Here is a 26478-nt window from a genome sequence, read left to right as displayed (position 1 = left end):
TCCACCTTACTTTAGAGGCAGAACTGGCTGTGCCACAGGGTGTGTTGTGTTTGGCCTACTCAGCAATCGAGATTTTTAGAATCATTAGAACTCTTTCACAAGGACATATCCTCGCTGGTCCCCCATATCCTTTTCCTGCCCTAGGCTTTCACTTGTATTACCTACCCGAACCCTGAAGCCCTTTGAGTTGGTGGCCTCTCACAAGAGGAAGAATGATTACAGCTATTAAAAGTATTCACAAAACAAGTTATTTGCAACTCAGAAACAAATACGCAACTATCCTAAAATATTTTCCTTCTCTAACCTCTAAAGGTCAGTTCTTTACCCAAAACTGTTGTTTAGCCCTCGTCCTCCAGTTATGGGCTGCTCAGAATTACTAGGAGTGGTATTATGAGGAGTCTCACCTACTTTCTAGTAGTAAATGGGTGCCAAGGCCTTGGAATCTGCATTTTAAATAAATATTCCAGATGATTCCGATGCTATAGGCCAGAAGTCAATAAACTACTGAGTGCCAAGTCTGGCCCGCAGCCTGTTTTTGTAAATAAAGTTTTATTGGCACATAGCCACAGCTTGTTTGTTTACATATTGTTTACAGCTGCTTTCAGACTACAAGCACAGAGTCCAGTAGTTGATGTAAAGACTACATGGCCCGCAACACGGTCATTTATAGAAAAAGTTTGCCGAACCTTTCTCTTGACTCACAGGACGTTAGATCAGATGGTCTTTTGCGGTCTTTGGCCGCCACTTTGTCATAAGCCTGGAATACTAGTGTCTTAATCTGGTTCAGAGTGACTTTTAGGGACAAAGCTGGAACCAGACCACTGATAGTGCAGTTCCACCACCAGGCTCATGCTGCTACCGTTTGGCCTTTCTTTCTTTCTTTTTTTTTTTTTAATGTGAATATACTATAAACAAATAAATGAATATAAAAACATATAGGATTAGACTTCAACTATATAGACAATTTTGTGTGCTATTTTGTTTTATGTCATATTGTGAGCATTGTAACGCATCTTGCGTACTTTGGAAGGCATATTCCTACCATACGCTTTATAAGTTAGGATAGCAAATTGTATTTCTTTTGCTAAGAGTTTCCAAGGGAACCTTCAGCTTCTTTTTGCCCTTCTGTTTATCCAGGGAGACAAACCAGCCATGCCTCTGTTAATGGGTGGTAATCAGCCTTCAGCACCTTCTCCAATTACCTGGGAAGACCTGGCATCTATTTAATAACTATAGCCTCACATTTTATATCCAGATACCCAGGGAAGCTCAACTAGCTAACACATTTAAAATTAGAAGAGACTCTCTGCATCTATGAGTGATCTCATTTATACTCCTTTGTAAAGTAACATTTTTGGTTAAACTTTATTGAAGTATACATACATGCTATCATAAGTATAACAGAAAGGATTTCTGTAAGTGGACACATCTGTGTAACCAGCACCCAGATGAAGAAACAGAACATGACCAGAAGTCCAGAAACCCTCCTCACCATCCCCCCCAGGCACTTGTCCCCAAGAGTAACCACTGTCCTGATTTCTTAAACCAGTTTTGCCATTTTTGAGTGGTATCTTACACTTATAGTATTTATTCTTGAAAGGGACTATATAGTTTTAACCAAATCAATTATCACTTATTTATTATTTGGAAAGAAAACATGTACTGTCAACTTACAGTATCCAATGCCTGGTATTTTTAAATCTCGGCTTGTAAGTTTTCTAAAAATAGCCTAGTAAAGTCCTGTTGACATTTTCAAGAGTGACTTCACATTTGGTTCTACTGTGGTGTTTTGGTTTCTAAGGTGGAGTATAAGAAAGATCTGGAAAGTAGTAAAGGTCACAGTATCAATTACTGTGAGACACCTCAATTCAGAAACGTCAGCAAGATCTCAAAATTCACCAGTGATGTGAGTTTTTAATGCCTAAGTATTTGTTTGGGCTTTTCTGACATTAATATCTAGGTCTCCTGAGAGACAGTCTTTGTTAATCTATCTGTGTGTCTTAGAGAAGCATGGCCTTTTATTTTTTATTTTTATTTATTTTATTTTTCTTTAGGCAAGGCAATCCTTGGTTGACCTCACAGATTGCAAGGACCTTGTCACCTCACAATCCATTTTTTTTTTTTTTTATTTTTTATGCCTACAGTACCTTGTCTTCCTAGGTGATCTCCCATACAATTACTAACCAGGTCCAACCCTGCTTAGCTTCCAAGATCAGATGGGATCCAGCTTGTTCAGGGTAGCATGGCTTTAGATGAAGCATGGCCTTTTAGACACAAATACCTAAGAGTTTTGATTAAGATTGTCTGCCGGAACCGGTCTATGCAGTGGTCAATTCTGTCGCGTCCCCCACCACACACCTGACCCTCAGGGTGGCACCTGTCCTCTTGCATCCTTTGTGAATCGCAGTATCCAGCAGTATCCGGCTCCTAGTGACAAATGCTGGTGAGCGGGCCTGGCTGAGCATTGTAGCATCTCTTCCCAATGCTGCTTAGTCCACGCTCCCATTTAACCCACACAGGCACCCGGAGAGTCAGTTGTTATTTCCCCATTTTACAGATAAGCAGATGTATGCTGGAGTGGCATTTGGAAATTCTTGGGGAAGGTCTGGGAATGTATATCCTTGAGAACATCAAGGACTTGTACTAGAGTATGTGGTTTTACTTCTGCTTGGCTGCACATCATAGTAGAATTTAAAGTCTTGTGGGACTTTGTAAGGCTCTGCGAGAAATTTATTTTACATAACTGTGGAGGTTAAGAGCTCACAGACCTGGTTCCACAGTTAGCCAGGTGGGCTGACTGTCAACTTTGGGCAAGTTGTTAAAGCTCTCTGAGCTCCTTTGCCTACCTGTAAAATGGGTATGATAACAATTCTCTACTCCTCATAGAGTGCTTGTGATGACAAACTGAGATATATAGAATCATGTCTGATAAATAGTAATGGTATTCTGTTTAAGTACTCTCAGTGCTCGGAACCTCAGTGGCCTCCCAGGGTAGGTGATTTTAATGTAGCTTCATTGAAAGCTACCCGTTTTTTCCTATTTATGACTTTTTGTCATCTCATTTTGGTTTTCCCTTTATTCGGTTGCCGCATCTGGGACATAACATTATTATTTCACATGATTGCAGTAGTGACCAATCTGTGATGTTAAATTTGAAGAATTTGGCAAAACTCAGGTTTTATTCTTCATCAATTTAGAAATGCAGGTGATAGCATGCAGTGATTTGTAACAGCCCCGAGCATGGGGCTCTGCACGCGACGCCAGCACAATCAATGCTTGTCCATTGGAGAGCTCCACGCTCTCGTGGTAGGTTTTCACCTTGAAAAAATCTGGTGTGTTTAGAATTGAAAACTTTTTTTTTTTTTAATCAGGTCTGTTTTCTGCTTTCTACGCTCATCAGATTCATTTTTTCCCCTGTGTTCTTCTGTGCTTGTCTCACTTCTGCTTGTTTTAAATTTAAGTTTTTTTTTTTTTAAGTCTGTCTTATTTTTTATTCAGTGCTATTTAGTGCATTAAGATGAGTATTTAGTCTTTGACAAGCTGGAAAGAGAATGCTTTTGTTGAAAGTTTTGTGTTCCCATGTAGAATAAATATAAAGAAGACTACCAGAACCGCATGAGAGGGCACTATGAAGGAGTTGGTATGGACAGACGGACTCTCCACGCTATGAAAGTTGGAAGTCTGGCAAGCAATGTGAGTCCTTTTGTGAAGGGCATAGAGGTCCTAGGGATCTGTTGGAGTAGAGAGAGGTGGGGCATAAGAAATTCAGTCAATTCTTTTTTCCTTTTTAAAAATCAGTTTTCTATTGTGTAAAGACTAATCCATGAGAGTTTCTGAATGTTAACCAATACAACCAAGGCTAGGTAAAAGTCCTTGGAATTTTTTCATAGCTTCAATTTATTTATCTTCTCTTTTTCTAGTCTGAAGAGCAATCAGATCTGTTACAGTTGATGCAGTGTACTAAAAAGTTTCAATTTCTGAGAGAGAATGATAAATTGATGAGCATAATTCCTATCTGAAATTTGTCAACATTTGTGGTTTATTTAGAATTTGTTGGTTGGTTCATGGGTTGATTGGTTCATTCACTTGTTTGATCATAGTGTTCATCAAAAGACCTGAGGTCAAGGCACTTGTTAATGCAGTGGGATAACAAAATAGATCAGGGACTGAGAAAGGTCCTTGGTTTCCAAATAGCCTGTAATCTCTTCATTCATCTTTGGCTTCGTCAATTCAATTTATAGTTTTTCAAATGCCATGTTGTAAATCTTAGAGGTAAAGGACACCTTTAAAAAACCCAATTTCATTATTAAAACATATAAATGTCAAAATTCCTTTTTTGAGAATGTCAAATTTGAACTTTAGAAAAAAAATTTAAAACATCTGAAGACTTTGACTTTTCATTTATTTGAGGGGAGGGGGTTAACCTAGAAGCTCTTCCATTGTATACTCATGTGCAAATGTTTCTTAAAAAAAAAAAAAAACTACATACTAAGAAAGATAAAGTAAATGTGCTGCAGGTGGAACTTAACTAATTTTGGATTAAGAAGAATTCAAAATAATTGAAAGCAAAAGTGTGAACATAATTTAAATCACCTTGAAGGTGATGAAACTGAATTAATTTTGTTTCTGGTTATTTTTTAAGCATTACCTGCAATATTCAAACAAGGTCAAAAGAAAGTGGGGGCTAATTTCTTTTTTCTTGTTTCGCGTGTATGTGTTTCAGATTGCCTACAAAGCCGATTATAAACACGATATCGTTGATTATAACTACCCAGCTACTCTTACTCCTTCCTATCAAACGACAGTGAAACTGGTTCCTCTGAAAGATGTAAGTTCTCTTCCAATAGCTTGTTCCTCATCCCTTCTCTCCTGTGGTGTGATTCTTAGGCAGCAAGATGGAAAGAAACAAGATACAACAGTTCATAGCAGATGAAAGGGACTGAGAAAGGGGCACTATTTTCCACTAGGAAGTCTATTTGTGTATGTTTGGAAACTCTCAGACTATCATTGCAAGGTGGGGACAACTCTGGTTTCATCTTGAAAATGATCCAAGGTTCAGTTTCTCCTATTAGAATCCAGTGGACTATGTCCACTATTGGGCATAGTTAAGTAATCGTTCTTTAGCAATGACGAGCTTTTTTTTTTTTTTTTAAGTTTTGGAGTGTGGTATGTTTAAGGACCGAAGAAAGTAAAATGAAATGACTACAAGTTGAGAGGACGTGGTAACAATGACTCAATATTTTTTCTCAGGAGTACTTGGGAAATATGTATGGAATAGCATGTAACCCTTAATTATTACATCAGTGATTTTATTCATTTCTATTTTGGCTTGTCCCAAATGAAATATACTTAATTAATGAAATTTATTGTTTTCTAGTTATAAGAATTTTACTGCATGTTAATTCCAGAACATTTAGAAAATACAGAAATAATACAAAGAAAAAGATAAAAGTCATGTCCTATTTTAATAAGTACTTAAGGTGGTTTAGAACTGAATTGGCATCATGGTTGTCAGTGAAGGTTAGCTTAAATCAATCGGTAATTCAACAAATAATTCAACATGTGTTTAAGAAATTCCCAACGCTACTTTCCTGCACATTCCTTTGAGATCAGCACAACTTCAGTAGTTAAGGTGCATTTTGCTATTGGTAGATAGGTCTTCCCATCTCTCTTCTGCTCAGAGTAGGTGCTGTGTTGGATATAGTTGGATATCTCCAGCATCCAACTGTCTAATATAGTTTACAGTACAATGAAGGAGAGTCATTGGCAAATGATAATTTAAAGGGTGAAGGAGGCTTTTCAAACATGTAATACAGTAAGGGACGGGAATAGGGGAATATCAAGGGCCTAGACTTTGCTTCTCTTCTTCTTGGGAGGTTTTGTTGGGTTGACTTACTCGTGTCAACTCAATGAAATACAAGGTTAAACTTGACTACCAAAGTTATTGTCTTTTTTTTTTTTGGTTGCATACATTACCTGGGAAACTTGAGGATCAAGAGCATTTCATTAAAATTTGTGCATGTGCTCTTGCAGTAGAGTTCTAGAAATCATGCCAATTGCACGAAGCAAGGTAGATTTCTGCAACTGTGTACTCCCATTATAACATGACTTACTAATAGAGTTGCCTCTATAACACTGTGGCTCAAACCGTGCGCCTGAAATATAACCAGCTCATCTTGGGAAGTCCGAGAAATGAATTCAAATAGACCAGATTAGAAATATCAGGCTAAGTTCTTCACTGGCTGCCCATGAGCCAGATCCAGACTGCAGAGGTATTTCGTTTGGCCACATGGTGGTTTTTTTCTTTTTTTTTAAAAAGACCAATATATAGAAATTGTGAGAGTTCACATAAAAAATTAAACTTCCACTTTTTCTTGAACAAAAAAAAAAAAAAAGGAGAACGCTGGGGACTGTGGCCCGAGTTCTCGTGCAGAAACGAGGCTGGGACCGAGTGGCGGCTACTTTCTGTCATGCTTTTCTCTTCTGCTTTCCTGGCTCCCATGCGATTTTGAGTTCTCCACCCCTAACGCAGGGGCTTTGGGGAATCCATTCCAAGGACATTTGTGGTTTCTCTTTCTGTTTGGGAATCTTAAAAAGTGGTAAAAGAGCTATGAATTTAAACAAACAAGAGTCCTTGATTAGGGAGTGTTCTCTTCACATGGATTTTATAAACACTAATAGCATTAAAATGAGACTCTGTCCTCAGCAAAGAGACCCTTCAGAAAGTAGATTGAAGCAATGGCCATATCTGTGATGTTGCAAAAGTGCGATTAATCACGGTGATGGTTAATTATGTCCTGCAGAGGAAAGTAATTGTGCTCCGCCACACACTTAATGCAGAATTATCGGGGAGGAATATGCCATTTAAAAAAAAATACAGTTTTTGAGACATTTTATCATGCATAATTCTGAATTCTAATGGTCTCTTTATTATGAGATGATAATTTCCCCCTCTAAATTAATGCATTAGGAAGCCACTGTTCTTTAATCTCATTAATAGTTGACATTGAAATGACTTTATATTTCCTAGTTTTCCCTACATACCCCCATTGTCCAAAACTCAGAGTAAGCAAAAACTTTCTCCTTGAATTATTAACTAAAAAACCCAAAGTGATACTGTCCTTTATCACTAAACTCAACAAAATACCTAGTGGCCCAGTGTCAGAGACACTGTTTTTCCTCGATCCTGTTCTAGAAGTTAATTCACAAGTCATTTGTTTGCACCTGGAGTACCTTTCCTTGTTTAAGGCTGTGGAAAACTCCTTTTCCATCTATAAAATAGCAAGTGATAGTTTCATGCACACCAGCTTTGGCAAACTAGGCTTGTAAAATATAGAGTGAGATCCACTTTGGGAGGCAGGGTGCTGGGATTTGAACCCTAGCTCTGACAGTCTCTGAGTGACCTTGAGCAAGTCGCTTCGGGTCTCTGTGCCCCAGTTGTCAACGCTGTAAGGTAAAGGCAATAACAGTGTCTCTCCGCAGGGTAGTTGGGAAGATTAAATACATCAGTATGTGTAAAGCCCTTGAGATCATGCCGGGCTCACAGTAACTGCTATTTTTTAGCTGTGATTAGTATCAGCCAATGTTGAGACAGGCGAGAATGGAGTGCCTACGAGGAAGAGATGACTTCAAGCTGGCCCGCAGGTCTATTTCATTTGGGTCTCTGGTTTGAAAACATTGAGCTGTTTTCCAGCATTTAAAAATTGCAAGATTTTGTATAGTCATGGATTTCGGGTTTCTTTGGAATAAGAGGAAAATCTGGCCACTGTGCCCTACAGGGATACACAATTACTGTCTCCGAGAGCTGAGGAGCAGTTGCTGCCCTTTGCCACAGTCCCCGCCGCTCCTTACTACTTCCCCAGCAGTGAAGCCAGACACTGAGCCTGCACTAGTATTTCACTTGTACCCGGCTAGTGGTCCATTTGGCTCTCACAGACTTCGTGACCTTTGTGTCACCACCAGGGGAGGTGGCAGTGGGCAGTAACAGCAGGCGGAGAGAATGGCAGAGACAGCAGACTCCAGTTTAGGCAGATAAGGAAAGGCAGGAAAGTGCAGTGTCGGGCACGAGTGTGAACCCCTGTGAAGGGCGGAGCCGACGCCAGAGGAGCCTGAGCAGAGGTCAGGGTAGAGGTGGCACCAGAGAGCAGCGATGCAGCCAAAGCGTGTGGGGGTCTTAGGCAGAACCTCGGCCGATAGAAGCTGTGATACCGTATGTGGTACTGGGCTTCGGGCAATAAAGCAGAGGCACGAAGACTATGAGTGGGGTTTTCAGTGGTCATCTGATTGCTGTGAACAAAGGCAGGGCCTAACCTGGAGCCTGTAGGTGGAGAATCTCGCGCGTCCAGAGGGACTGGGTCAGTTCGGGGTCCATGGAGCAAGCACTCAGCTGAGATGTCTGCACAGGCAGGACTGTGTCTGAGTTTGTTTGCTCTGCAGAGTAGACACTGTGACTGTTTGCTGAAGGTATGAATGAATGGATAAATGGATGAATGAAAGGGGATCAGGCAGGCATAAAAGGGGAAGTTCAGGATTAGGAATGAGTTAATATTTTCCTCCTTTGCTTGGATATAGGGCCAACCTTGGTTAAATTGTGGAACAGGCCATTTACCATTCGCCTGTCTGTATACTGGCTCCCAGTTCACCCACCTCAGCTCTCACCCCTTATTACCTACCCTCAAGCCTCAAATATGTCCCTTTACCTCTCTGTTCAGATTCCCTTTATCTCTGCAACAGGTCTGAGGTACGTATGGAGGAAAATAAGATCATTGGATGACTGTATCCTCATGCGCAAATGACTAACGATTCTTAACTCTCTGAAGGAAAAATTGTACTTTCGAAAAAGAAAATTCACTACCCTCCATATCTTAAAGTAGTGGGACACTGTGGAGTCAGTGCACTAGGCCGCTCTGCAGATTCCCCCTCCTCCTCTTCTGAGCCCACATCTTTTATGATAATACCAAGCTTAGGGCAGTTTCCTGGGAGACTCTGGCAAGGTGGAAGTGAGGGCCCGGCTGGGGATGGGTGTTCAGGGTGAAGACATGGCAAGGGTATCCTTTCCCAGAGCCTCTGATGCTCCACTGCCTCCCACTTAGATGTGCGTATAGCTTTAGTTGGACTTTTTGTCCCTCCATTTTTCTTTTCCTTAAAAAAAAAAAAAACCCGAAACATACTTTTCTTTCGAAGTATGAGACATACATAGAAAAGCACACTAAGTATTGATACACAGCTTGACTTATTATAAAGTGACCTTGTGTGTGCGTTTTCGGTGGGAAGGTGCCTAGGAACAGAATCGTTGGGACTTAGAATCTGTGTGTGTGCCAAAATGCCACAGCCTCCCAAAGTGGTCGTGCTGGTCCACACATCTGTCTGCAGTATTCTGAGTCCCCACAGCTCTGCACCCTTGTCGACACTTGGTATTGTCCTCTGTTTGAGTTTTCACTCTCGAAGTGAACATGGAGGGGTGTCTCGTGGTTTTCATCTTTATTTCTCTGACTAATAAGGTGGACAAGCCATCAAGCTGACCTCTTTCATGAGCCGCTTTTTCAAGTCACTCTCTCTTCAGTGCACTGTTCTCTATCTGCGGTCTTGCAGTGTCTGTTGGTCTCCAATTGGAATCTTTGATTACTTTTCTAGTAATTTGAGAATTGCAGCTCTCTGGGGCTTAGGGGGAGAGAGCTAAGCAAGCCTTAGAGACAAGCGCAAGTGACATCGTTTTGTGTCTCTTTTTACCCAGGTCAATTACAGGCAAAGTATTGACAAACTGAAGTACAGCTCTGTGACCAACACCCCTCAGATTGTTCAAGCCAAGATCAATGCCCAGCAACTGAGTCATGTAAGTGACCTGAACTGTCCAGCCAAACATGGGGGATTAGTCGCCTCTGAATATCTGGCTCCCCAGCTCTCCAAGGATTTGACTTTCATTAATGGTGACGTATGTCTTATTACAACATGAAATGACTCTTCTAGATTTAAACTTTTTATTTTAGAAAATGTCAAATACATTCCAAAGTAGAAGGAATGGTATAACGAATCCCCATGAATCTATCACTCAGCCTCACCGATTATCAATTCATGGCCAGCCTTGCCTCATTTATATGCCCATCCTCTCCATTCCCCTCCCATATTATTTTGAAGAAAGTCCCAGGTATTATATAATTTAACCTCTTTAAATTATGAATCTCTAAAAAGATAAAAAAACATATTTCTATAATTTTAATATATCACCAAATTGCGATTAGGATTCAACATTCCAGTCGTCTCATAAGGTTATAATTTTTTTTTTTTTTTTTTTTTTTTTTACAGTTTGTTTGAATCAGAATCCAAATAAGATCCTCACTTTGTGATTGGTTGATATGTCTTTGAGACTCTTTATCTTTAAGTTCCCTTCTTTATCTCTTTCCTTTCAAGTTGTTTGTTAAAGCAACTGGATTGTTTCTCTTGTAATGTTTCCCGCGGTCTGAGCGTTACTGACTACATTCCAGGTGGACATCGCGTGTTCCTTCGGCCTCCAATGTCCTGTAAAATAGTAGTTGGGTCTATAGGCTTAATCGGGGTTGGGTTTAATTTTTGCACAAGGCTGCTTCTCCGATGATGCCGTATTCCATTGGGAATCACGTCACGCCTGGTGGAATCTTTTCTCGTGATTTAAGATGGCTTTTTTTCAATGTGGGCAGGCGATCAATAATTACTCTTCGAGTGTCCACCCTTCATATAACAAGATGTTCAGCACTGCGGCAAGTAAAAAAACCAACGCTCATCCCCTCGTGTACTTCAGAGGAGCATGCTGAGGTGGCCACAGGGACATCCTTTGCGAACTCACAACTTTAAATACCTTCGAGTTGTTTTACTTTTCATTTGGTATCTTCAATCCGTTCATTTAAAATATTTGTAAAATTACAGACTTCCTTGTAAAATGCCTTTTCCAGAAACTCCTCCTCCGCTATAAGTCTAAGGGAAAAGTGAAAAAGAGAGTGTTCTCTCCAAAATTCTCCTTCTGCCTGTAAAAACCTTGCATTTACCCTGTGGGCTTATTTTAAATCCAACAGGTGAATTACCGCGCTGACTATGAGAAAAATAAGCTGAATTACACATTGCCCCAGGATGTACCTCAGATGTTAAAGGCCAAAACCAACGCCGAACTCTTTAGTGAGGTAAGCAGGCAGCATGGGGAGGGCGTGGTGGGGCTCTGTACAGAGGTGAAGATGAAGATACCAGCTCCACTGAGGCAGGACTGTTCTGCTCATGAGAGAGCTTTATCCGAGGCACCCACGCTGTTATAATTTTGAATTTTGCTGTTTCATGGCACGTGGGAGTTCACTGGCAATAAGTTGATGATCATGACAATGTCATTCTTATTGTATGAGCACATATACAGTGTGTGCCTGAACGCACACACAGGCATCATCATCATCATCATCATCATCATCATCATCATCATCATTTTCATCCTGGCGACTTCTAGTGGGAGCTTTGCTGTGTGGAGAAAATTTAAGTTTTTACGAAGATCAGTCTTAATCACCAGACTCTTACAGGAGTCACAAATGGCTTGTGGTTAGGCTTCTCATTCTAGATGGGATTTTAGGGGCAGGAGAGGGGGAAAAAAGGGGGAAAAAAATGCTTGTTGAAAGCTTGTTTCATGCTGGGCATCGAGGTGGGAAGTTTACATATGGTTATTCATTTGTCATAACCCCCAGGAAGAATTGGTCATAGGGACATAGTGGCATGGGCTTTGGTATCAGATAGACCTGGGTCAGATGTTGGGACTGCCATTTTCAGCCCATGACCTTACACAAGGTCTTAATGTTTCTGAGCCTCGTAGCCTAATACCAAATTGATGAGTAAGAGGCACTTAGGAAAGGGCCAGTGAACAGTAGGTGCTGTTACCATGGCAATAGCAATATCAATACCTTATATCTGTGTTGCACTTTATCAGCTTAAGATCTATTTCTGTACACTATATCCAATTTATTCGCATATCATCCTCGAGGCAGCTAATGATATTCTTATTGCAAATCATAAACTAAGGCATGAAGAGATAAAGTAACTTGCCCAAGGTCATGTGATCAGGAAGTAGTGGAGCTCGGAAGAACACACAGGCCTCCTTTTTGTCCTATCCCATTACCACTACCCTGCATGGCCCAACAGCTATGGACACAACAATCAATCTTAATAATTGGTTTGGTCATTTGATAATAACACTAAGGTTCTAGTCTATAGACAGATGAAGAAACAAACCAACTTGGCTTTTTTTCTTTTTTAAAAACATTTTTCTTCAACTTTGGGCAGGAATATGGATAGCGATTCCTACTCACCTGTGCTTCTGTTTGTCAGGTTAAGTACAAAGAAGGCTGGGAAAAGACCAAGGGGAAAGGATTTGAGATGAAGCTGGATGCCATGCCTCTGCTGGCCGCCAAAGCCTCCGGAGAGCTCGCTAGCAATGTATGTTTTCTCCTATTAACTCAGAAGTGCATAAGAAATGGTTTCCATAAAATGTCAGTGGCCCTGCAGAAAAAAATAATAACTGTTAACGCTGTAAACATCGTAATACGTTCATCTGGGGGCAAAAGACTGGGAGGTGATTTTTTCAGAATTGTTCCCCTTGACTTGTTAAAACCGGCGCCCCTGAGGTGGCAAAGTTTCTCTCTCACTCACAGTTGACTTTTTTGCTTTCTCCCAAGATTAAATACAAAGAAGAATATGAAAAGTCCAAAGGCAAAGTCATGGGAACGACAGACTCTAGGCTTCTGCACTCCCTGCAGGTTGCCAAGATGAGCAGCGAGGTAAATTCTTTTCTACCCACCCCACTCCCCCTCTCCGCCCCTTTACTTAGAGTTGTGTTATTTAAAGTTTTTTTCCCTGGGCTTCCTTCACCTGGAACTGTTATAGTTTTATTGACTTCCACCTATGATTTCTTTCCTGGCTCAGGTGAGAAGGTTGTCTCATATCTTTATTGAGCCGCGGCATACTGTTCTTTTGAAATAGATGAGTAGTGCTCCCCCTAGTGGTGTGCAGTATCTCCCGATAAAGGTATAAAGATGTTTGACCACATTAATTCATTCTACAGATGTTTACCAAGCAACTACCATGGGTGAGATCCTGTGTGAGACTCTGGGGTTCTAAGAGTGACCACCACATAACAGTTTCCTCCCTAATGGAGCTTAATTCTACTGGGAGAGTTAGACAGTAAGCACCCTGTTTATTGTGGTGATATCCTGGATGAATCCTGTGGTCACAAACACACATGATGCCTGAAATATTTAGCATCCAGGCTCCAACCAATCAAAAGGATGATCCTTGTAAACAACTGTAATGGCTGGAGGTTAATCTTGGTAAATATCACTTACCAAAGTCCTGGGGAAGGAGCTTTCTGCTAGAAGGGACAGACTTGGTTTCTAATCAAGTCTTCCCTGCCAATGCTGAACAGTTACAAAGGACACATGAGTGTCAGGATTCTACTTTACAATTGTCTGCTTGGAGCTGTGAGGCCAGCTTGTAATGCTTCGACGGTGTGGTCAGCGATAATTACCTGATGAGCCATCAAGGAGCTGTGGCTTGAACGAAATAAGAGAGTTGGCATCTGAGTTGCCATTTTGGAGATGCCTACAGAACAAGCCCTGTGAACAGCATAGTCACGAAGCATAGAGAGACATTGAGAATTCGGCTTCGGTTTAGACAGAGAACAAAATGGTATTTCATATTTGCAGTGGGAGTATCTAGGGCCAAAAAGATTGTGTCTTGCCCAAAGTCATATAGTAGTCAGTGGAAGATGGGGAACGGTAGAGAATTAGACCCTACGACTCTAACTTACCGGCACCATGCTCCTTTTACTGTAGCGCATTATCTTCCCCACCACCACCATCATCACCGTCACCACCATCACCATCATCACCATCATCACCATTACTACCATTGTCATTGCCAACCTCATTGCTAGCATTCATCAAGCACTTTCTATATGCCAGTGCCTGCACCAAGCAGGTGTCATCTACTATTTTGTTTGCTTATCACAATAGTCCCCTGAGGAAAATGAGCCTTTAGAGAGGTAATGGAACTTCCCAGAGGTCATCCAGCTGGCAAAGGGCAGATTGGCTTTTAACTCAGGCTACCGTGGCTCTGGCGCCCAAGCTTTGTTATTCTGCCTCTTAAAGCTTCTGTGGAAACTATGGGTAGAGTGTTTGCCTCTTGGGGTACCCAGGTAAAATTTAGGACTGGTAGGAGGCATTCAACCCAGGGACAAAGTAGTATAGAACCTCAGCTCCCTGGCACCGCACCTTACAGAGCCAGGAGTTGGGTCCCACCTTTCTGACAGATGAGAGTCATTGATCAGAGTGCCAATTTCTTATAAAAGCCTGAGCTTCTTTTCCTGTGTTTTCAAATCACTTTTGCTTCAAGTAATGGCCTTGTTTCGGTACATTTGAGGTTGAATACAAGAAAGGCTTCGAAGAGAGTAAGACCCACTTTCACCTCCCCATGGATATGGTGAACATCAAGCATGCCAAGAAGGCCCAAGCTCTGGCCAGCGATCTGGATTACAGGAAAAAACTGCATGAATACACTGTGCTGCCCGAAGACATGAAGACTCAGTGGGCCAAGAAAGCCTATGGGCTGCAGAGTGAGGTGAGCCCTACTCACTGCCAATTCCCCCCATGCATCTCTTGCAATTGGGCACAGCTATACTTTCAGAGCGATTTCGAACCCGTACATGAGTCTATTACATCACACGGAGGAAGAACTGCTGGAGATGTGCTGGGCCCAGGGAGGGTGGGTGGGGAGGTGGGAATGCAGAGGTGGTTGAGACAGTGCAGACTAGAGGACGGAGGATTGGGGCTCAGAGCCATGGTGAAAGTCAAGATGTGCTGGGCATGTGCATGAGCAAAGGATGAATCAAGTGTCGAAAACAGTTACGTCAGTTTTGGAAATTTAGCAGGTTGTCAGATCAGGCCCCTGATCAAAAAGTCTGAGAAGCCCTCGTTTTATTTAGTTTATGATGCTTCAGCCCTGAAGTAGAACCTTCTCTTCTGGTTACAGAGTGGCTCCCCGCAGCCCCCAAGTAGAGTTCTGCCTGACTGTAAAAGAGTCGGAAGCACTTCTCCCGGGAAGATAAATGCAGGAGCAAGGATCTTCCTCGCTCTCTAATCAGACACTTGGATGCCCAGTCTGCATCCATGTGTCTGACTAGAGCTGGGTTTTTCTCTTGCAGCTGCAGTACAAGGCTGACCTGGCGTGGATGAAAGGCGTGGGGTGGCTGATGGAGGGCAGTCTCAATTTGGAACAGGCCAAGAAGGCTGGTCAGCTGGTCAGCGAGGTAACCTGAGCCCAGGCCCCTGACTTCTAGTAGTGACCTTTTCTGATTCCCCCTGCCTCAATCCCTAGGCTTATTCTGGGTGTTACTCAGGACTACTTCGTTTTGCATCTGTAGCACACCCTGAACTAACCTTCCACACCCTTAAGCTTCTGGGCAGGTATTTGTCCGAAGCCTACCAATTTACTTTAAGTAGCAGTTGCATCCAGAGACTAGTTTACAAGGGTCGTAATACAAAATCAGTTACCACATGAGAAGCACGTGTCTGTTGTGTAGAAGTCTGTGATTCCTTCTCGATCAGAGTCTGACCTTCGGAGGTCAGCATTCTTACTGTGCTCATGCCTGAAACTCACTGTAGACTGTGAGCAAGTTACTCAGCCACTCTGATTCACTTTCTCTTGTATAAAAATGAAAACGCTGGACAGGCTACCCTTCCAAGTCCCTGTGGCTCTAAGCCGACGCTTCTCTTTGCACCGTGTAAAGCTGCCTTTGGCAGCAGGCAGAAGACTTTTAAAGGGCATTTTGTTTGGAAATGTGACCATTTCAGGAGCTCTGTTTGGGGATCTTCAAAGGGGATTTTTGTTTCGGGGCCAGGGAGGCTGAGTTGGCATCTCTCTTGCAAATGGTCATAATAGTGACAGTCATAGCTGCCAGTTGTGGACTGATAGTAATTAGATACTCATCACTGTCATTTGTTGGCCACGCTGAGTGTGTTACATGCATGTTGCTTATTATTGCTCACGACTGTCCTATGTGAGTGACATCCTATTAATATCCCATTTTACATGTGAGGAAAGTGAGACTTAAAGTGACACTCATAGGAAGTAACAGAGTTGGCATCTGTATCCAACGCTCCAGTTCTTGACTCCTAAGCAATATTGCATCCCCAAAGCCCCGCATTGTAATTTATTCTTGTTCTCCTACGACACTCATCCCGATACAGATGCACTCTGGCGAGAATGTATAAATAAGGGAGGTAGACAGAAGAGAATAACCGTTTAGAGTTCCTGTTACTCAGCTTCTCTGAGACCAGCTGAAATCCAAGTGGAGCAGCCAGGGCCTGTTAGTCTTGGGCACAGGCGCAGTGAGAGGCCCCAGCCAGCCTGGGGAATGAATTCAGCCTGAGGAATACCAGTTTCTGTCTCACTTCCTGTGCCTACTAATTGTTAAGCTCCTCAAGGGCCAGGAAGATATCATCTCCTTCGCCCTTTTAATATTCCAGTGTTCCCTGTACGGGGTGAGTTCTTGGCTGTTCAATAAATATTTTGACCAGTGCAGAGCCTGGCAATACCGTGAGTTCCCAGCCACAGAAGGGTAATGCGACTTCCTTCAATTATGTGGCGAAGTTTTCCTGGAACTAGAAAGGAAATTACAAGTTATTTTGAAAGAGTTGCTCTAGAATTTTTTTTTTTTTTCCCCTGAAGGGAGGAAATCTGGAGTTTGCAATATTCCACTCCCTATTCGGGGTTCGGTTGATGTCTAAAACCTTTTGCCGACAACAGTGGAGGTTTTCTCCTCCCTGATTGCTCCACCCCGTGAGGCTTCTGCTGCAACGGGCCATCCTCAGCAGCCACCTTCCCCGTCCACTTTGGCGGCTCCAACGGAAAAGCCAGAGGAACTAACCTCCGAGGAGGACAAGAAGTCCCCGTGGTGGGAGACAGAATTAGCACGTTTGAAATTTTGCCAATTACTCTGTGGCCATGTGATGGGGACATTATGAGGACAAGACCTCAGTGATCTGCAACACTAAGAAACTGCGAGGGTGCGCCCACCCGAGCCCCAGCCTTCTGTCTGTGGCCCCGGGCATTTTCCTTCCTTAGAGCAGCTGCTTTCTCGATAATCATGACAGCACCCTGAATAATGGCGACGGCTGACGTAGGAGCGCTTACCCTGCCCCCAACTCACGGACGGCATGGCGTCGAAGCCTCTGCTCCAGCCCAGCGTGAGGTGGCTTCCATTGGTTCCCCCCACTCAACAGTCAAAGCACAGGTAGCTCAGGTTAAGCGACGAACGTGCCCAAGGTCATGAGCTAGAAAAAGGTGGAGGCGGGATTTGGACCTTCGTCTTTACGGTCGTAAAGTCCACGTTCCCTACACCTCACCATCCTGTGTCAGATGTAGATTTATAAAAAGGATACATCCCAGGGTGAAATATAGGAAATATAGGAAATACAGGAAATATAGGAAAAAATATAGGGGAAAAAATTCAAGCCCCCATTCAGTAGTAGCAGCTAAAGCAATGCCATCAGAGCAGGCAATCTCACGTCTGCATGGTCCTGTCAAAGCTAGAACATTCTCCCCCAGGAAATGCGTGGGTCACGGAAAGCATGCGTGTGTATACGTGCACATGTGTGTGGTGGTGGGGACAGTCTAATCCTAGTACTATCGGGTCCCTTTTCTTCGGAAACAGAAACACTACAGGCAGAGGGCAGATGAGCTGAAGTTCACCAGCGTGGCCGACAGCTCCCAGATGGAGCATGCCAAGAAGAGCCAGGAGCTGCAGAGCGGGGTGAGTCCCGGGCTGCCCTTTCTCCACCAAGCTGCTGTGTCATGGGCCCAGGAACCTCTGGGGACAACAGCAGGTGCTGCCCAGACACACTCCAGGAGCCAAAGAACCGTGCCTTTAAATAGGCCGGACCCGGCTTTCCGCAGGCCTCCAGGCTGGCTCTGGGAACTGGGATCCAGGCCTCCCTGCCTCCCCCACCACGCTCCTCTCCTGGTTCTTATTCTTTTTCAGCTTTCAGCATTGCCTAGTTCCTTCTTTCTTCTTCTTTCTTTCTTCCTTCTTCTATCTCTCATCAGAGACTCCATAATTCTGGAGCCAGTAGAGAATCGTCTTGGAGGAGGAGAACATTTATTTGCTTGTGGGCTGTGTGTATTTCATGCCTAACTTGAACTCAAATATGGGAGGCAGAGCAATGAAACCCCATTAGTGTTTTATGCATGTGTTTAGCACTTGCTGCGTACCTACACCCAGCAGGTGCCGTGGTTGCTACAATCTGGCCAGGACCTTCCCAGCTTTCCATCCTAAAGGTCCAGCTACACCTGCCAGAGAGGATGCTGCCACCATAACTCAGAGTCAACTTGGAAACTCCAGTTGGGGTGAAGAAGGGAAGGGAGAGAGAAAGAGCGAGGGTGCTAAGTTCCGGCCTCTTCTCTCAGCTCCCTACTGCTCCTGGCCCTTCTCCCATCACCTCTCCTGCCTTAATCCTCATTCACGGTATCCTGCTGGCCAGTGTCCGGTCTGGTCCCTTGTGTAATGGATTTCCCGGGCAGGTCGCAGAAGAGACAAGCAGACACGAAGACCTGTGAGTGCTGCCATACCACTCACCCGGCCCTGCCACCTGCTCTTGACGCAGTTCTCTCTCCCAACAGGTGGCTTACAAGGCCGGAAACGAGCAGTCCGTCCATCAGTACAGCATCAGCAAAGACGAGCCTCTGTTCCTGCGGGCCCGAGCCAATGCTGCCAACCTCAGCGAGGTACAGTGGGAGGGCGTGGGCAGCCGCAGGCTCTGCTTCCCCGTGTGGACGCCTGGTCAGCAAACCCCACCAGCCATGTTGGTGTCGGCTGAGGTTACACACATGTGGCTGTTGTAAACAGCTTGTCTAACAGAACTTGTTCCTGACCAGCGTTCACGCGGAGGGCAGCCTTTCACAGGGGTGAGCTGGTGGGGACTTGAGCCACTGACTATGAGACGACGCAGGAGGCAGTGGTTATTGCAGAGTCAGAGACGAAAGAGCATAAGAGTAGCGTCATAGGGGAGCAAGTAAGAGCTCAGATGTTAGTGCCAAACTGCCTGGGTTTCATCCTCTGCCACTCCAGATGTGTCACTTTGGGCAAATTCTTTGCTTTCCATTGTCCAGTTGGTAAAATGAGGGTAATACTTCCTTACTGGGTTGTCGTGAGGCTTCAGAGCTAATATACAGAAAGCACTCGGAGGACTGTGCACAAGGTAGCTTTACTCTTAGACACAAAAGTGCGCACAGTCTCGACGTTCCCATCTCCGTCTTCTGAGGGGCCTTAGCTCTTCCACTCAGCTCCCCGGTCTTTGGGTCATGATCCGATTAATGGGTAGAGGGAGAATGCGAAGGAGCAATGGAAGCGAAACTGATTCATATACAGAAAGGGAGGGGAGCTTTCCAGAAGAAAGAATTTGTAATCTGGAGGTGGGGGCAGGACAGGAAATAGTAGAAGTAAGGAGAAGACCCAGGGGAACCAGGGGTTGCGGGGGCAGGAAGAGAAAAGAGGGCAGCTGCTGGGCTAGGTGGGTGTGTGGACAGAGATGGAGAACGCTTGTCAGAAATGTCGCTATGCGTTTTGCAATGTTTTTCCATTTTGGCATGTCTTTGAGACTTCCATGAAGACCCCTAATGTTTTTCAAGGCTTCGGGAGTTCAATTTCAGCTTCTTTGGATTGAAGCCATATGCATCAAGAGGCCTAAGGCAGGAGCAAGAAGGCCTGGTCGTATTCAGGATACAGTGTTTCTGGGAAAGATGTAATCCGTGTTTTGCCGTCTAGAGAGGTCGTTCCAGAGTCTAGGCGAGCCCTCTCACATGAGGATGATCTCTCTTCTCCCAATCCCCTCAGAAACTGTACAAGAGCAGCTGGGAAAACCAGAAGGCAAAAGGGTTTGAGCTGCGTCTCGACTCCTTGGCGTTCCTGGCAGCCAAAGCCAAGAGGGACCTGGCCAGCGAGGTGAGTCAGTCTCCAACTTGCACGAGATGCCATGAATTCTGCCTTTTACATAAAAAAAAAAAAATATATATATATATATATATATACACACACATAGATGCCCTTTTTTTGTGATGTAGACATGAGCCTGTATGTGTATATATATATATACACACACACACACACATACATACATGCATGCACACACAAACACACACACACATATATAATACATACACAATATATATTGTGTAACATATATATTATGTATTTATATTGTATACATATTATATATATATACATATATAGAGCTATCAGCTGGACTAAGCAGGAGGGTCTTGGTGATGTGGCTGATTTACATTCCGACATAAGCTCCTTGTCAGCTCAGTAACGTTCTACAGACCAGCCCTGGACCACAGATGCGCTTGGAGTGGCATGGGTTTATACCAGGTCTGGCTCATAGTAAGTGTTCAACAAATGGTGGCAGATATCGATACTGTTGTCGCTGCTGGCAGTGATGAGAGTAGAGCCCGATCCCCAGATGGCCACAGTAACCACAATGCTGAAAATCACACCGCACACTGATATCCTCGTGCACTGCTGAAACATTTCCATATTCCTTTTTGCTTCTCATTACTCTGGGCCTAGCACTTTTTTTTTTCCAGACCAATAAGCTCCCTTTTGTTCCCCATATTCCTAAATATTTTCGTGCCCCAGTTATTTTTTCATTTGAGCTCCTTTCTCAAACAGCCATTGTATTTTGAATAATCAGTGTCTTTTTTTATTTCATGACAACTTCTTATTTCTGATGTTCTCGTTTTTACCAAAAAAGGATTTTAAAGTGGCTTTTAGAAAAGCAAGAGGCCACTTAAAAATAAATCCAGAAAGACCGATCACAAATAATATAGACAAAAGATGGAATTTCACCAGGAAATTGGGAGAAGATTGTTCCATAGATTCAGATTAGTGCTGAGCTTTCTGGCTGCTGAGGTGAAAAGGGAATACTGAGCAGTCATCTTTTATTTCACTGTTGGATAAAAGGAAATATATCAGTTGTTCAAAGGAGGCAAACATTTTATGACGCTGATTCTACTAGGATCCTGCTGTATGGCTTTGTTTTACCTTTCACGCCTGTCTTTGAAGCTTCATAGTTCCTTTAGGAGAGTCTCATGTGGCCCTGCTCTCTTCCTCCCCTTTAGGTGAAGTACAAGGAGGATTATGAGAGGTCCAGAGGGAAGCTCATTGGGGCCAACGGTGCCCAGGGGGATTCACAAATGAGCCACTCGCTGCAAATGTCCAAGCTGCAGAGTGAACTGGAGTACAAGAAGGGATTCGAGGACACCAAATCCCAGTGCCACGTGTCCATGGACATGGTCCACCTTGTGCACGCCCGCAAAGCTCAGCATTTAGCCACAGATATAGGCTACAAAACAGCATCGCATCACTTTACAGCTTTGCCCACAGATATGAAGGTGGAATGGGCCAAGAAGGCTTATGATTTACAGAGTGATGTAAGATCTGTGTGCGTGCACGTGTGTGTGTGCTACTGTTGGTGCAAGGGTTTTCCCAGACCCTCCTAGACAATCGTTTATACTTACGGGATACCTATTTCTGGATCTCTAAATGGAAACATTTTAACTTCCTAGTGGTTTAACTCTTATTCAAACCAGGCCCATTACAAATTCTATATGACCAAACAAAAAATCATAAGCTATTTTTTTCTTCTTGGAATTCCGCTTTCTATATTTTTTTGTTTCTTTTATTCTTTTCGTTGCCAGATGTGGGGCGGAGGATTTATTTGTGACATTCTTAACTGTGGCCTCCTATGAGAGAGCATCTCTGATACTTGGTCCAATCTTCACATCCCATTTTTAGAATGATCAGCTTGGCTCGCTGATCTTTAACAACCCTTTTCCCTTTTTTCTTATATTCTCCGCCTGGTTCTTTTTTCTTTTGTCTTTGGTTGGCCTTTGTACAAGAAAGTGGGTGAACTGGAAAGGCAGGTCAGCTGTAGCCAGACCGTTACACAGGGGGCGGGGTGGGGGCCGTGTAGACACACCCTTCCAGGTAGAGTTGTTTCAGACAGAGAGGATACGCTGGTTTTAAAGAAGTGTCCATTTAAATGGCTTTCCATTAAATCTGCGCCTTCAATGGCAAGTAACGGAAATGAGAACTATCCTTCCCGCAACCCACCCAGCACCGAGGCCCTGAGCACGCGAAGGAGCGGACACGGTGGGAAGCCTCGGATGTCTTGTGAAATTCCCTCAAATAGCTCCCCACTTGGGTTCTGTTGTGAATTCTCATTTTCTTCTCCCCTGCATGGCATTTTAAGCAAGAAAATGGGAAAAGCAGACAATGAGGACGCCCTTTTCTTGCGAGGTAGACGTGAGCCTGTGATGAGGGGCGGGGTTGGTTCGGCCCCTCCCGACGCACCCCCAGCAGCGTTGGGTGGGGCCTACGGTCCCCGCCACCAGCGGGATGGCTCCAATTAAAGAGGAAATTAATCTACATTTTGGAGCCCTACCTGTGACGGTGCAGAAATGGATAAGACAAAAGTGGCATCTCATTCGACCCAGCAGGCACCAGGGCTACATTGGGAGTTGTTAATAGCCCTTTAAATGTCTGCGCACCAACAATGGCCTGCTTCTTCTTCCTCTTCTTCTTCTTCTTCTTCTTTTTTTTTTTTTTTTTTTTTCTTCCTTTCTCCTTTGTCAGAACCAATACAGGGCAGACGTGAAGTGGATGAAAGGCACAGCCTGGGTCGCCACCGGGTCATTAAATGTGGAGCAGGCGAAGAAGGCAGGAGAACTCATTAGCGAGGTGAGATTCCCCAACAGCATGCAACAGGCCTGGCTGCATTAGGCGTGTGGCATTCCCGTATAAAATTAAAATAATTTCCACTCGAAAGGCAAAGAAAAAGGCGAAGCTACATGAAAGGCCTCGAAACCCACACCAGGGCTGGTAATTAGAGAGAAACCACATACCAAACACACACCAGGGGGAGCCCATAGAGCCTCGGCAAAAACAAAGTGGGCGACAAATGATATTATGAATAATAATGGCAATCAAACGGGCGCTCAATCGCTACCCACTAACTTAGCTTTTTAATGAAGCGACACAGGAGGGATGATGAAAAGACACATTTATGGCTCCCGGAAAGCCCTTTTGTGACTTTATGCACATTTTCTCCCTCTTTCTTTCTTTCTGCCACAGTGTAAACAGTGTTTGAACATTCACGTGGTATGAAACGCGGGACATGGTCCTCTCTTGGGGAGTGTGTGTGTGTGGTGGGGGGGGGAAGTGGTCTCACTTCTATTTAAATCTCACCCATGTCTCCTCATAGCCATCCTAACTGGACCCTAAGGCATTATAAAAAAGAGCCATTTCCTCACAATTTAGGACAATCTCATTGAGCAAATCAGGGTTCCTCAATCTCGGCGCTATTTAATTTTGATAATTTCTATAGTGGGGACTGTCCCAAGCCTTGGAGGCTGTTTGGCAGCACTCCTAGCCTTTACCCACTAGATGCCAGTAGCATCCTCTGTCCAAGGTGACAGCCAAAAATAATTCCAGACATTACTGAAAGGTGGAGAGCCACTGGCCTAGACACACCAGCAAGCTATCCTAGGCTCAGGCTCAGAGAGGCTTCACACCCTCCGGCCACCCCAATTCACCTCTGTTCACGTCTGTTTATAAAGGGACTTGCCCAGAGGCAAGTAAGCATTTGTTTAGTTGCCTTCAGAGTAGCCTGGTCCTTCTGAGCTTTTCAGCGTGGGGAGCAGACCATAATGTCATACCCCAGAAGGCTTCAGCCTTGGTGACCAGCCGCCTGGGACCTTGTTTTGGCCCCAGGAAGAGACTAGATGTATAGTTGAAAAAAGAAAGACACGTATTTTAGTTTTTCAAACACACCTACTTTGCACTGATATTTTCCCATAGGAGAGCATTCTAGTTACCCGTCACTACACAGAGATGATATCAAAGCTGGGCTCACCGTGATTGGCCTAATTTTTAGGAGTGTTAGTTAACATTCAAGGCTCAGAGGACCCTGGGAGCTCAGTGTATTTCCCTGGGTAGTTCAGTCAAATTAAGGAGAGACCACTTAGGAAGATGAACATGGGAAACTTACAGGAGCAAACATTTAGGTTTGAGGATTCATGATCCTAAGTTCTCAATATTGAGCCCACTCCTAAATGGACACAAAGAATAAAGACCATTGTAAAAACAATTTAGACTTAAAGATGATTCTTTCATGCATCTGAGTTTGACAGCCAAGGAATCTTTCTGGAACCATTAATCCCACAGTGGTCTTAATTTTCCACCTCATTTTGCAAACTCATATCAACCGATTTGCTTACCTTCCATGCTTCATACAAGTCCTCAAACTTTGGAAAGTCAAGACATCTTTTAACAACTTTCCCCAACCATCTCATATTAGTTTGCTATGCTTCTAGTTTCTGGTCAAGTTGGGTTGACCTTTTAATTTTGAGAGGGAATGCGAGGCACTGTAGAAAGAAGCACAAAGGCGCATGCGCGCGGACACACACACACACACACACACACACACACACCCCTATCATTTAAAGCAGGAGACAGTAAACGTTTTTTGTAAAGGGTCAGATAGTAAATATTTTTGGTTCTGTGGGCCACCGGGTTTCTGTCACAACTATTCAATTCTGCCATTGTAGCGTGAAAGTAGACATACACAGTACATAAATGAATGAGCATGGCTGTGTTCCAATAAAACTTTATTTACAAGAATAGGTGATAGGCTCCATCTGGCTGGATATTGAGCTGTGTCTTCTTGAGACAACCCAGTATGCAAAAATCCAACCCTACGTATTAGGAAGTGTTTATAAATAATTGTTTGATTTGAGAAAAGATACAATGAAGAATTCCATTAAGGTAGTCCCCTGGAAATATAGTTTGATTGAAGAAAAAAATAAAAGCCCTAGAAATTAACTTAAGCATAATTTTTAGAATCAAAATTGGGTTTCTAGGTCTTTGCCAGCATTTGAAGTTCTTGGTATTTGTTTTTATTTTAATAAGTGTCTTTCAAATTGTATAATGACTCCTTTCAATATTATCAACTTTTTTCCTGTAATAATAACATTTTAAAGAATTATTGTGGATATTAAGTGAACGAGGTTCTAAAGCGATTGGATAGTGTACGATCACTGATTGTTAAACATGAGAGTTTTGACTGTGATATTCTCTGCCAAGTCTTTTAGTGAAAAGAAAATAGAAAGCTTCAATTGATAAATGTAACTATGAATGGTCTTTCTTCCTTGGGAGATGTGAACTAAGATACGTCAACAACTGTGTGACAGTATTTGAAGCCTATATAAAAAACAAAAAAACTCTTTCCTAAAATGCATATCCTACAGTATTTTACTGGTATAACCTTTAATTTTGAGATGTTTTCTTTGCACCAGGTAGAAATACTTTAATGTTAATTGACATGAGGTTATTCTTAAATCGAAACAAATATTAACCGGAAGCCACCTAGGATATAAAGATGGAGGAAGCCGAATAATAATTATGTTCACAAATTCACTCTAATCTCAAGCAACCTATGATTTTCTCTTTCAAATGGCATGAAAGAGCAGCACAAAATTCACAGCTTTGATCTTTTTCTGCTCAACAGAAGAAGTACCGTCAGCATCCAGATGCTTTGAAGTTTACCAGTATTAAAGACACTCCGGAGATGGTCCAGGCCAGAATTAGTTATACCCAAGCAGTGGATGTAAGTGATAATGTATATACATTACAACTCCAAGAGTGGGCTCTTCTTTCGACACTGCGATTGAAGCCGAGGGGTTCTTGGCTTGCTCCTTCTGTTGTTCTAAGGATGAAGGAACTCCTTGTCCTTTGTGGAGGTGCACCTTAGTGGGGTGCTTCCTTATTAGGATGCAAATGGCGTGTTACCACTCTTAGGATGCCAACTGGGGCTCCGCCACCCCATGGCCCTGATGCTCTCATTCCTTCCTGTTTGCATGTCTGGAAGATTTGTCTCTGATGGGGCCTTTTCTCCTCTCCTCATGTTTTAAAGTGTTGTTTTCAGAACTGGAATTTCTGGGTGAAATTTTTGATAATAGGAACACTGAAGCAATGCTCAGAGCTCCTTGGGAGTTAAGGGCAGGAATTCTTCTCTGAATTTCCCCGAGACTTTGAAAATGATTTGGGTCTGATGCATGTACATTAGACTAAATTTACAAGCCATCACCCATATTCTGTTTTCAATGCGAAACCAAGATCTGGCATTTTGTCCTCTCAGCGCAGGGTTCTTTGGAGACTAATTTGAATGATGAAGTCCTATAAAAATTCACTTTCGGACATGAATCAGCCCTGTGTGGCTGATTATACTGAGAAAGGCCCACAGCCCTCTGTGCAGGGCAGATATGCTCTTTAAATCTCCAAACCAGTCAACTTGCCATGATGAAAATTTACAAACCTTGGAAGGGTTTCAACATTTTCTCCTTTGTTTCCCATTTGAGCAAATT

At 43.3% G+C, this 26478-nt stretch overlaps 1 protein-coding gene across 6 annotated transcripts in view; it reads left to right on the top strand.

Moving 5' to 3' along the window:
• The window catches only part of LOC107511706 (nebulin related anchoring protein), a 67180-nt gene that overhangs the window by 15788 nt on the left and 24914 nt on the right, over positions 1–26478 (top strand). For 4 of the 6 annotated variants that reach the window (XM_016146348.2, XM_016146346.2, XM_016146347.2 and 1 more), the window contains exons 12-26: positions 1802–1906; positions 3586–3693; positions 4724–4828; positions 9734–9832; positions 11046–11150; positions 12331–12438; positions 12678–12779; positions 14419–14616; positions 15200–15304; positions 17711–17809; positions 18676–18780; positions 19889–19996; positions 21175–21486; positions 22691–22795; positions 25623–25721. In XM_016146348.2, the coding sequence (XP_016001834.2) occupies positions 1802–1906; positions 3586–3693; positions 4724–4828; positions 9734–9832; positions 11046–11150; positions 12331–12438; positions 12678–12779; positions 14419–14616; positions 15200–15304; positions 17711–17809; positions 18676–18780; positions 19889–19996; positions 21175–21486; positions 22691–22795; positions 25623–25721 (1863 nt within the window). The remainder of the gene's footprint in view (positions 1–1801; positions 1907–3585; positions 3694–4723; positions 4829–9733; positions 9833–11045; positions 11151–12330; positions 12439–12677; positions 12780–14418; positions 14617–15199; positions 15305–17710; positions 17810–18675; positions 18781–19888; positions 19997–21174; positions 21487–22690; positions 22796–25622; positions 25722–26478) is intronic. The other 2 variants (XM_016146349.2, XM_016146350.2) reach the window with 1 other exon arrangement.

This window comes from Rousettus aegyptiacus, unplaced genomic scaffold (genome assembly GCF_014176215.1).
Source record: "Rousettus aegyptiacus isolate mRouAeg1 unplaced genomic scaffold, mRouAeg1.p scaffold_m13_p_6, whole genome shotgun sequence".
NCBI lineage: Eukaryota > Metazoa > Chordata > Mammalia > Chiroptera > Pteropodidae > Rousettus > Rousettus aegyptiacus.
This window is presented reverse-complemented; position numbering and strand designations above follow the sequence as displayed.